The sequence below is a fragment of the Lonchura striata genome, chromosome 8 (genome assembly GCF_050655825.1).
Source record: "Lonchura striata isolate lonStrDom1 chromosome 8, ASM5065582v1, whole genome shotgun sequence".
In the NCBI taxonomy this organism is placed as follows: domain Eukaryota; kingdom Metazoa; phylum Chordata; class Aves; order Passeriformes; family Estrildidae; genus Lonchura; species Lonchura striata.
In genome coordinates, this window is record NC_140710.1 from 31,788,872 (window position 1) to 31,801,320 (window position 12,449).

Genomic DNA, 12,449 nt, shown 5'->3' on the forward strand with positions numbered 1-12,449 from the left:
TGTGTGTCAGTCTGCACCTGAGGACAGTGTGCTCTGTGTGTGTAGGGCTGCCCATGCCACGTCAGGGCTGGTGCATGAGAGCAGAGCCTCTGTGGGACCCAGAGAGCTGCATGAGGAGGGTTATGTGAGGGTAGGGGTGTCATGTGCATGTACAGGCAGTCAGTGTGTGTGTGACACTGTGATGTGCACAGGCAGTCTGTGTGTGCGTGCCACTGGTGTGCACAGGCAGTGTGTGTGCCACGGGTGTGCACAGGTGGTCAGTGTGTGTGTGACACTTTGATGTGCACAGGCAGTCAGTGTGTGTGTGACACTGATGTGCACAGGCGGTCAGTGTGTGTGTGACACTGGTGTGCACAGGCAGTCAGTGTGTGTGTGACACTGATGTGCACAGGCGGTCAGTGTGTGTGCCACTGGTGTGCACAGTCAGTGTGTGTGTGCCACTGGTGTGCACAGGCGGTCAGTGTGTGTGTGCCACTGGTGTGCACAGGCAGTGTGTGTGCCACGGGTGTGCACAGGCGGTCAGTGTGTGACTGTGTGTGAGGACAGGCCGCGCGCGCGTGCAAGGAGAAGCTGTGTGTGTGTAGGTGGTGTGTGTGTGTGAGCAGAGGTGCTCTCTGTGTTTGTGTACAGTCACTGTGTCTGTCTGTGTGTGTGTGTGTGTGTGTGTGTGCGAGCAGGCCGCGCCGCCCCGGCCGCGCTCGCTGCTCCCGTCCCGTCCCTCCCCTCACGGCCGGAGCGCCGCCCCCACACGCCGCGGGCGGGCGGCTCTCGCTCGTTCCCCTCCTTCCCTCCTTCCTTCCTTCCTCCCCTCCCGCCGCCGCCGGGCCCGGGCCGCCGCCCCGCCCTCCGCCTCGCTCCCTCCCCGTCGGCCGGCGCGGCCCCTTTAATTCCCCCGCTCCCCTCCCCCGCCGCCCGCTCCAGCCTCCATTTTCCAGCGGATCCGGCACCGGGAGGCGGCGGGAGCGGCCCGCGCCCCGCACCCGGCCCGGTCGCGGGCATGGCCGCCAACATGTACCGGGTCGGAGGTACGAGCGCCGCCGCCCCGCGCGGCCTCCCGGGCCCGGCGGGGCAGGCCGGGCGGGCGCGGGCCGGCGGGGCCGCGGGCGCGGGGCAGGGCCCGGCGCCGCCCGGCGAAGGGAGCCGGCCGCGGGGTTACGCGGCGTGAGGGGCCCGGGGCGGTGGGCGCCGCGGGCTGGCCGAGGTGCGGGGCAGCGGCCGCGCGGGGCCGCGCGGAGCACGAGGGTGCGGGACACGAGGCGTGTGGGGCTCGAGGTGGGGGCTCGGGGCTGGGGCACGGTGGATCCGTGAGCGGGGCTGGAGCGGAGCCGCCGTGGGGCAGGCCCGGGACGGGGCCCGAGGGGAGAGGCTGCTCGGATGGGGGTCACGCGAGGTTGCTGGGGTGGGGACCCAGGAGGAGTTGCTGCGATAAGGAGCACAAAGATGGGCAGAGGCTGCTGGTGGACCGGGGGGCTGGTAGGAGGCACGTCCTGCAGATCTTGGCCTCCCCTTTCACTCTTGCTGTTCTGTTGAGTGCTTTCCCATTAGTCTTCTGTTCAGGGTTGTGCTCCTGTCTGATTGTCCTTTGTTTTGGCTCACGTGAAGAGAAAGGAGAGGCAACGGGATTTGGGACTGTGTTTTATGGAACATAAACTGAGGGTGGTCTGGCGTGAATTTGTGCTCAGCCATTTTCCTTCTTAAAAGCTGTTCTTGGAGCTTCCTTCTCCCCAGGACTATAGGCTGTATAGGAGGGTGTTTTTGTGGAATTCCTTCTTTTTCAAAATGCCCTGTTTCTTGTGGAGTTCTGCAAAACCAAAGTAAAGTAAACAAGAGAAAAAATATAGCGAAGGTGGCCAAGCCATCCTGTCTGGCTGCTCTCCATCAACAACTACTTTCTGTTCTTTCTGCTCTTCTGGCCTACCCTTACTTTTTGAAAAACGCAGCTGCTTTTGTCATGCTTGTACTTTTTTCTGGTTGCACCTGGTTTCACAGAGGTGTACGAGCTGACTCTTGGCTGTCCTAGCTTTGTGTCTTGGGTTGCCCCAGGCTGATAGTGTGCCTGTAGCATTATGTTGGTTTGGAGATGCTGAGAGTAGGATGATAGGCAAGATGAGTTGTGGAAATTCACCTTAGTGTGACTTGTGAAGGGAATAGTTTCCTGGAAATTTTTGCTCAGCATTGTATGGCCAAGTCTTATGGGGAGTGTCATCTCTAGGCATTTTGTTTGCCTTAATCTGTACTGTGGTCTGGAGGTCCCTAGATTGACCTCCTGCTAGAAAATGCCCTGGTAGATCAGAGTGCTCAGGGCTGTATCCATCCCAAGCTCTAAGAATGGTTGATGTCACCCTTACTTTGGGCCCTGTCCAGTGTTTGACCGTGCTTATAGAAAATATTTGTTTCCCTGTGCCTAGATGGCTTTTCTCTTGTTCCAGCTGGGGTCCCTTTTCCCATTATCCCTCATCCTATCCCTGCTTCTGAGCAGGGCTGGCTGCCATTAGAATGGGACGCCATTAGTAACCAGCAGCCCAGTGGAGGTTGTAACTGCTGACTGTGATCCTTTAAACCTGATGTTACAGTTTTCCCCCTACCTTTGTTGTCCAGTTTTTTAAGCATTTTTGTTTGAAGAATGCTGTGGGTGGCTTAGCAGGGCCTTTGACATGAAGTCAAGGTGTCCAACACCCCCTGCTCTCCCCTCAGCCACAGAGCCAGTCTCTTTGTCCCACATGGGGGAGTCATGTTGGTCAGCTGTGATTTGCCTTTGGAATATCCATTTTGGCTGGTCTCAGTTACCTTTTTGTCCTTCCTGCACTTGGAAATGTTGCCCAGGATTTGCTCCCTAGCCTTTCTGGGCCGTGGGCAAGGCAGCTGGCTGGTAGCCAAGGTTGCAGTGCTCCGTTATGGTCCATATGGATGAAGTCTTGATGTATTAGCAAGATCAACATATGGATGGGTGCAGCTGTTTCTGTGTGAGAGCTCTGTTCAGCCTGAGCCCAGGAGTGTGTGTTATCGAATTGTTTCTGACCTCTGGTGCTGCTATCTCCCACTAATGGTTTTGTGCACTGAAGTTGTGTGTGAACTCCAGGGCAGGATTAAATCTGGGATGAGATTTGTGCACAGTCATTTCATACACTTCCCACTGGAAGACAAACACTCAGCAGATAATCTCTTATTACACTTGTGACTACCGGATGTGCTGCATGAACTCCAGACCTAACAGCTGCCAAAAGCAGCTTGCTTGCTACAGCTCAATACTGCTCCTGGAAGTCTATGTTCACTCTGAAGGGATGGTCACTGCTTTAGGCCTGGGCATGAAACACCATGGATTGTTGTTTTCAGAAGCCAGTGGTGGGTTGGCAACAAGTGGGCACGAAGTGTGTTGTCCTCTTCGTGTGTTCCTGTGTAGAGGAACTGAGAAGCCTGCACTGTGGGGGCTGGAGTCTTCCCCTTTGTGTTGAGAAGCAGACTGACCGTGCTGGGGGCTTAGGAGCTGCCCCTTGAATGGTTGTCAGGCTCTGTTGGCTGGTGGCATCCAGTTGTTTGGACAGAGCAGCTGGATCTGCTGAATCCTGCCAAGTTTCTCCTGGTAGTTTTCTGATGGGAAGGGAATTGGTTTCCAATACAAATGGGACTGTCACAAACTAGCATAGTTCAGGGGGGATGTAAAACTTTGGAAATGTGTGGGGCAGAATGCCAGGGTATCAAACTCCAAATTGAAATGGGGGATCTTAGTTGTTGGCCAGTAGGAAACCCTGGAATCGCCTGCCTCTGGTGAAGCAGAATCGAAGATTTTCTTAACAGCTGCTGTACAGCCATGAAACAAATGGCAGCACGAAGAAAGTGGACTACTTTCACTTGGAAGGAGTCATGGTGGGCTGGTTTGCCTCTTCACGGAGAGGACTGACAGCCTGCACAATCACAGACCGTATGGGAATGTTGGATAAACACCAGATCGGAGAAGCTTGGGACCTCTGAGCTGGAATTTGGGGCCTCTGATGAAAAAATGCACGTGGGAGAGATATGTTCATTCTTACTAGTGCCAGGCTCTGCTTTCAGGAGAGTGCTGTGTCAGCTGCCTGGAAGGGAACAGGTCATCTTGGTATCAGGAGCCTTTCCAGCAGGTATTCCGTCTCCATCTTCTCCACAAGAGCTTAATTCTGGTGTGACAAGTATTCCTTTAGTGGTAGCAGTTGGCTGAGCCCCTCTGCAGGTTTATGCCCCTATGGCATTCCCTTGATGCAGTGAAACAATGATTTTTTGCATTTTCATCTTGCACTGATTTGAGGAACTTAATTTTTTTCACCTCCCTCCTCCTCACTTTTTGTTTTTTCCTGGATTATTTTTAATCTTGCATCAGCTACCCAATCTGGTTCACTGTGGGACTGTGTGAACAGCTGAATGGGCTCAGTGGGAGGGCAGGGAACAAGGGGATGGGGAAAGAACAGATAGGAAGGATGGAGGCAAAACTACTGAAGACAACACTTTTGCTGAGATAAATGTCAATTTATGCTTTCACATGGTGTCTTTTATGTGTTTTTGACTTTTATGGGTTACCTTCTTGTTTGAGATCATGCAGCATACTTAGTTACAAATTTATCTGGTTTTGAGTCTGTGGTACATTTAAGGTATGTTTAAATGGCATTAGGAGATCTGATCACAAGTCAGTTGAGCATAGAAAGTACTTGCTGCATCTAACGCCTTTGAAGTGAGGGAAGTGAGGACCCACAGTGCCTGACGTGGGCACCCAAGGTTCACAGCAGCTTTATTGCAATGTGCTGGAGGTTGAAGCTCTAGAACTTACTGACTATTACTTTATAGTTGGTGGTGGTATGTCTGTCTGCCTGTGCTGCAGTCACACATCTTATTTCAGTGTAGGCCCCACAGTTCTTAAGAATGGCAATATGACATCATCCTTCTGCTACCACAGGGTGCTATTAATGCGTGGCTGGGGACTGTGGTTTGACCTGCCCCTATCCCATTCCACACTCCCACTTGGCACCCAGGCTCTTGTGGCAGCCTACAGCTCTTGGCTTCCATAGTGCTGCTGGAGAGCTGTGAGCACAGGGATGGTGCATCAGTCCTCTTGACATGACAATCATGCCAATAATAATCGTTTGAGCTTTCCTGGTAAAGAACTGAGAGCTATTGAGGAAGCTTGCATAGAACATGTTGCTGGAGTCTGAATCTCAGGCAAATTCAGATAATTTAACTGCAGGATCACTTGTAAACCTCCTGTCTTCTTGCTTTGCTGTCAGTGTGTGTGTGTTTTGGGTGACAGGAGGGCTTACTGTGCAATATCCTTGTGTTGGTCATGTTTGCTGGGTTTTTGTTTTCTAGCTTTGCAGGTAACCTGAGCTGAGAATGGGTTTAGTGAAGAGGTATTAAATAACCTGTAAAGATAAAAAATGAGAGTTTATTATTGAAAATTACTAATAGGCTTCGGCGGTCACTGGCCCTAATAAATTTAGGACAGCTTCTAGCTTAGCACCTTTCAGCTAGGCAGTGCATTTCTTCATCTTTTTTGTCCACTGTTTCTAATTATGAAAGTTTATCTTGCATGTTTTGCAGTCTTCCTTTCCTTCCCTGCTCTTTCCCCTCTCCCCTGTATCAGACTGCTTCGGCATTCATCAGCCTTCTATTGGGAAATGCTGCATGAGGGAGAGTGTTGTCAGCCAGCTTAGGTGTGTTTGGGGGCTAGAGCTGTGACATCTCTGGATTTGTAATAGCTGCAAGCAATTTGCAGCTGGCACAATGGAATGAAAAGACTAAGCTTGTTTCTGCTGTGTTGGTGAGTTGGGGCTGTTCCTGGGCTGGTGGGTGGGAGGCTGTGCCAGGGCAGCATTCTGGGGGGGCTGGGCTGGGGGCACTGCTGGAGCTCTGGGGAGTGGCTGAGGTGCTCCTTGGTGTTTTGCCTTTCAGTGGTGATGAGTAAAAGACACTCAATAAAAATTGTGGAAAAAGGACTCCTAAAACTTGTTTTGTTGAACTAGTAAGATTTTGGAGAATGTCAAAATGTTCCTTTCACTTGCATCTAGTTGTTTTTCAAGCAACTTTTGATGTTTAAGCATCCTGACTTCTTTAAAGAAATAGGGTGTGTAGTCTCCCCAGTAGGATGAGAAGAGAATGATGTGCTTGCTGTTACTTTTTACAAGCAGATGCCCAGAACTACCAGAAGCGAGCCTCCAACAGTTCATAATTTGCTTTCAAGTGATCCCAAACTGCTCAGGAGTGGTTTATAAATCAAAATAAAAACAGTAACCTATGAAATCAGTGTTAGTTCTGCACCAAGTAAGGTGCTTTTTACACTCTATCTTGCTGCTTTCCAAGCACATTATTTTTTTTTTTAATCCCCAGGCTGGTAAGTGACCAAGCCCTGCAGCTGCTTTGCCTTAGTTTTCCACGTTTGGGTAACTGGAACTGTTGGGAGAGGTGTTCTTGTAAGATACTGTGGTTCTAGGTCTTTGGAGCTCACCACCATAAATCCAGTACACAAAGAGGCCCTGCTTCAGAGTGCCTTTGAAGGTCTGGAATGGTTCCTTGTCCCCTCTTTACTTGTAAAACCAAGTCTGGAAGGACCTGCAAAGTACTGGTCAAGCTTTTGGGCTGTAGCCCAGCCCCAAAGAAACCATTCACATGTTCTTCTCTTCCAGCTCTTTGGCCAGACCACCTTTAGAAAGGAGAGGTGTTTGTGAGATAATTTTTACTTAGCATTGATCAGTGAAGTAGAGCAAAGAAGTTAGTTGGTGGTTTTAAAGTGAGTTTTTAAAGCAAGTGGAGGAAAGACTTGGGCTTTTCCAGTCCTTTACACGTGTGTTACTTGCTGGTTCTGGTTGTGTTTCTGTGCATTGCCAGATCATGTGTCAGATGTGGCCCATGGTAATGTTTCTGTTAAATTGCACACAATGTGCTCTGGATAATTTGGGGATTTTATGCTTTCATGCAAGATGTAAGAGGACAGATGACACTTGACCAAGCATAAAGTTAGTGTGGCGTGAGCAGATGATTCCTGATTTAGCACAGGGCTTGTCCTTACAGAGTTAAGTTGTCAACATCTGAGCAAATTTGAACCAGCCAAGTGAGACAGTTTCTGTGGATGTTTCTTTCGATAGTTTTGATTTAAGATACTTCTTTTGGTAGGGTGTCCATTGAAGCAATTGTAGCTGTCCTCTCCTTCCGCTGCTGGGTTTAACACAGCTTGGCCTGCCTGTGCGGTGGAGCTGGCAGGGGTTGGTTTGGTTGGAGACAGGTGTTTGACCCAAGTGAGTGCCTAACTGTGTTCACCATGTTCAGGCCTCCTGCCATCTGAGGAGAGGCTGTCACAACTTGAGGGGGTGGTATGAGAGGGCGGGGGATGAATCAGCTTCACTGGCACTCTTGTTTGTAGAAACATCTGCAGAAACGCTGGCAGGAGTTTATACTTTGTCCATGATTTGCATTGTGAAGCTGTGATGTTTCTGATCTGGCACTGAAACCCCTACCTTTGGACTTAATATATTGTCATATCATGGCCTAAGCAGTCAATTCACACTGACAAACTGAGGTTCAATGCTGCCCTTAAAGAAGCAAGCAAACCTCAACAAGAAACACAACTTTTTTTAGTTTGTTTTTTTCTTTCCTCTTGAGGGTGATGCCAAACTTGGTGTCTTGAGTACCACAGGGGTTCTTGTTTTGCAACTCTTGAGATTCTTGTAGGGAACACGATGCTAGTTTCTAGTCATCTTTGCTGCCTAAATATCTTTTGGAAAATAATGCTTTTCTTATCTGTCCTTAGCAATGAGAATTACAACGGAACAGGCTGTTTTCTTGGCTGCTACAGATGGTGATTGTTGTTAGGGTGTAGCTTGAGCATACTCCTCTTCCATTCACCCTAACCCCTCCAAATACTCCTCCATGATTTAAGTAACTCTCTCACTAGTTTCTGTATCTGCTCAAGTGACTTTTCTGTATATTAGACCATCCTGGTCTTCCCTTACAACATGCCTTTGGGGAAGGGTTTTTCTTTTTTTAAGCCTGCACTATTTCCATGGTATTGATGCACAAAGAAAGGCACTGGATGCAGCTGAAATTACATAGGCTCACAACTTTGCTAGTGCAGAAAATGTTTGTATGGCTGCATTCTTGGGAACTGAAGTGGCAGAAGAGGCAGTGCAGAAGAGGCTTTGTGTCCAGAGGCCTTCAAATCATGCTTTGATATCCTGTAAAGCACAGAATAAATGAAGCAGTTCTCCAGGAATGTTTAGCATAGGCTTGTCCTGCAGGAAGCTGGAGGGAGTTGACTCAGTGAACCTGAAGTGTCAGTGCCACATGCAAATGTGCCTTAGTTATAGCTGGAATATTGGGAGTGGATTAATTGAGACTGGTTTTCTTGAACTGCCATATAATTGATTTCTAACAGTAAAATTGCTTCTTTGTCCTCAGGGTAGTGCTTTGGAAGCTTAATTTTATTTTTAGGATTCTTGCACAGTTTCTTTTCTAGTCTTTTTGTATAGACTTCTTGTCTCCTTCGGGGTGGCATCTGTAATAGCAGTTACTCCAGTATGGCACTGTTCTTACCTATGAGTGACCCTTAAAGTACAGATGACACCTATAATCTCTTTGTCAAAAGCACCAGCACACTCCTGTCCTTTGGTTTTTTTCCATAGATGTCTGCAAGTGAAAACAGCCAACAGTGTTCTGAGGAACAGAAATAAGGGTATTGACAATCTAGAAGTTGTGGATTTTCTTCCATGAGGTGTTCTTCCCTTTCTTCTGTTCCCCCTGCTTGGGAATTTTACACTTTTACTGGGAAAGGTACCGTCTATATAAGCTTTGGGCCTCATGCAGAGTGAGATCTTCAGTCCCTAGGTGATTGCTGTGAGGTAGAATACCTGCCTTCTTCTTGGCAGAGAGGGGAAACATTTGGGAGCACACCTGGCCATTGGGACTCAGGTTAGAAGTTAATTGAGCCCAGGACCTGCCTTGAGCAGCACTGACAATAGGGGAGTTGAGAAGTCCATCAGAAAGTAAGGATTTCTAATAATTCCTCCAAACACTGTGGAATCTCCAGTGATTTGCTTTAAAACCTAGTCTATTAAATGTTTCTGAAACAGGAACCATTTCTTATCTCTGTCTTACCTTTCTCACTTTCCTTGTAGTTTTTGTCTTTTATATAAGAAGCAATGATGAGAACTTAATTATCTTTGAGACTTCTGTCCATCTGTGCAATGTCTGAACACAGGGTTCAGGAGTTAATAGGGAAGAACGAATGCTTGGATAATGGAGTTGCATAAACCTTGTTTCACTAAGAATCAGGCAAAAAATGATACAAGATGGCTGGACAGAATTTTTTCTTGCCTCCTCCCTTAACATGATAGAAAACAAAGAACAGAAGACATCTGGCAAATTCCAAATATCATAATGTTTCAGAGTTTAAAATGGATCAAGCAATCAACAGTTTGTCCAAGCAAGTTGCATGTCATTAACTTTGATTTATTTTTCTTTTTACTTCAAAAAGACGGGTGATATTTTACCTGGGGTAGATTTCTGTATGGCTTGTACTTTAGTGTTTGTTAATTACAGGTCCTTCAGTGTTTCATGTTTTGGTGGGTTTTTTTTTGGTTGTTGTTTGGGGTTTTGTTTTTGTTGTTGCAATAACTCTTGATATAAGACCAAGCATGGGTAAGCAACTGTATCAACTTTTTTATAGGCCTGTGCATAATGTGTAGTCATTTTACATGGATCTTGCCATGAATTACTTCTCCTTTGACTTATGTTTTGGGTAATACTGAATCTGCATTTTTGGAGACCTGTCAGAAAACGTGATCCATAGGTTACATCTCAAAACAGCCAAGTATCTTTGGCTCATTCTGCACATTTGAAAGAAAATATAACATGAACATCTTGTTTACCATGTGAATGTGTAGATAATCCTTGCTCAAGGAACAGTGCAAAGCTGGCTTGATTTAACTGAGTACTTCAACTTATCCTTGCTAAATTTAGTGATGGTTTGCTTTTAACTGTGTGGAGGGGAGATGTTTTTACTTTTGCCATGTCCTCACTAGCTGGTTATAGGTGTTTACACATCTCTTTCAAGGAGATAGGTGGTAGTGGTGGTGTTTCCTATAACGTGTGCTGCCTCATCCTCAGCTTGATGTATCCAGTGCATGCAGTAGCCACATACTGCTGTCCTGTAAATACAAATTGAGACCGTGCTGACAGTATATCTTTAATACCTTTGCTGATCCATGAAATACATTAATTTGCAAATACCTGCTTTGTGTGTATTGCCACATGTATTAGACCCCATAATTCCTTTAGCAATAGAAAAAACTGTTTCAGTTTTGCCTTTGTGGTAATGAAAATACTGTGCTGGTAAGGCTTTCTCTATTGAAAATCTGTCTTGTCTGTAACTAAAAATTTCATTGGGTGACTGCTGCTGGGAGTGTTGCTGCTTTGTGAAGAGCCAGAAGGTAGTCGACTTGGGCTCTGCCAGGTGAGATTGCAGGACTTGTAGGGTTACCTCTCCAGCCTCCTCTCTCACACCAAGAGGGATTGTGTTATCCAGAATGTAAAACGATTGGCTGTTTAGGGATAAAGCTGGTGAATAACTTGAAAACTGGAACTTACTGAAGGAAACTGGCCCAAAGTTGAGTTGGAGAGCCCAGAGTATGAGAAGGCAGATATTTCCTGTAAAAAGTCATAAAATCAGCAAGTCATCATAAGTTTATACACTCTCTTAATGTTCATCTCTAATTCAGGGCAGCAGCTTTGTGGGTTGGGGAGGGGAAATAGTTACTACTGTGGAGTTACTTCTTTATCTCTGGATGTCTGGAATTGCACATTGTACCCAGCAGTGGCAGTGAGTGTGGGAAGTGGGAGGCTCCAGCCTCCCTCATGTCTTGGGTACATCTCTAGGCTGGTGCAGTACTCACTGTGTAAGACTTCTGGGGGGTGAGGTAGGGAATACTCAGCCCTCAGAAAGTCAGTCCTCAGAAAGCGCTTGTATCTTGAAAGGCAAGTGTGTGTTGGGAAGGATAAAAATACTTTTGGGCATTTTTGCAACTTGATCGCCTAAAAGCCTATAAGGTTATTAGATAGCTCAGACATGTCTAATCTTATAAATATATGACCTCTAGACAGTGTGTGTTATTTTGCTGTACCCCCTCCTGATTTTCTTTTCCATGGACTGATGTAGACATAAGCAACAGCTGACATGAAGAAGATAGAGGGGGAAGCTGTTTTGCAATAATATCTTAAAAGCATATGAGAGCAAAAAGAAATTCTGTTACGTTAATTGTGAATTAAGAACTGTTATTTTACTGCCTTTATGGAAAATTTTCATCTTCTGTACCCTGTAGGATGTCATTCTAGTTTTAACTGCTGTACTTGTGTCTGTGTGTTCTAGCAGTTAAGTCATTACCTGTGTAATACAGCATTGCTTTCTGGCAAGTTGTGTTGTGCAGATTCAGAAAAAGTGTCTTTGGATATAAAGACTTTTTTTTGGATAGATTTCTGTATGTGGGTACTTCTGCTCTATAACAGCACAGGCAGGTGAAGAGCTACATTTTTAGTTTGTCAGAAGGTGATGATCTGTGTGATGGTCCTTACTGCCGTTTGGTATTTCACACTCCTCAGTCATTGCTGTAGCTTGATCACAGATAACTGTAACATGCATGAGTGATGCCATTAATTAAGGTCGTGGTATGGAGGCACGGCTGATTATTTGGGGATGGTGAGCTGAAGCCAACAGATGTTGTGAAAGTATGGGGTTGAAACTCTCTTCATGTGGCTGGATGGTGAGGGACAGCCTTCATGTGCTTTTTGTGGTGGTTAGGGGGCATGTCATGCTTGTGGGATGCAGAGCAGTTTTACACTAGTCCTCGTCTTCAATTTTGTAAGTAGGAAAGCAAATAAATCATCAAGGATAAATAGTCACTTGTGTTGAAGGGCCTGACTTGTTTTGTTTGCTATCAGGCTCTACCTTTCTGTCCCTAGACCTTATTTTTTGTTTCATCCTGTTCTTAGTAGGAGTTGAGATGTGTATCTTCCTGTTGTTTAGAGATTTGCTAATTTTGTCTCCTTCCCCATCCCCTCTTTCAGCCCAGGGTAAGGACCCTGGCAGCTGTGCACATACAGGATGTCTCCTATGGACAGCTGGATTGTTGGGAGTCCATGGAAGGTTTCTGTTTATTGTGTGTGTGTATGCACAGGCATCTGCAATTGTAGGCACTGCCCTGAAAGCAAACTGGAATATTAATTGGGTAGGCAGTATGAGAAAGGGTGCACTTCCATGGCATGGGAGGAAGTTGGAGGTGAAGTGGAAGAACTGCTCAAGGAAAAAGGCAGTGTTTTGGAGTGTAGGGCCCAGTGGTGTGCCTCCTTTGAACCTCCTGTGCAGGTCTTGTAGTCTTCTTGGCTTGGCTTGGCTGCTTGTGGAGTTTCAGAAGTGTTCTCATCAGCCCAAGCATCAGTTTGGA

General features: G+C 46.9%; 1 protein-coding gene across 3 annotated transcripts in view; it reads left to right on the top strand.

The window, feature by feature from the left end:
- The first annotated feature begins 910 nt into the window (after nt 1–910).
- Nucleotides 911–12,449, top strand: part of MTA1 (metastasis associated 1) — a 73,835-nt gene continuing 62,296 nt past the window's right edge. For all 3 annotated transcript variants that reach the window (XM_085586892.1, XM_085586893.1, XM_085586894.1), the window contains exon 1: nt 911–1,025. In XM_085586892.1, the coding sequence (XP_085443018.1) occupies nt 998–1,025 (28 nt within the window). In that variant the 5' untranslated portion in view covers nt 911–997. The remainder of the gene's footprint in view (nt 1,026–12,449) is intronic.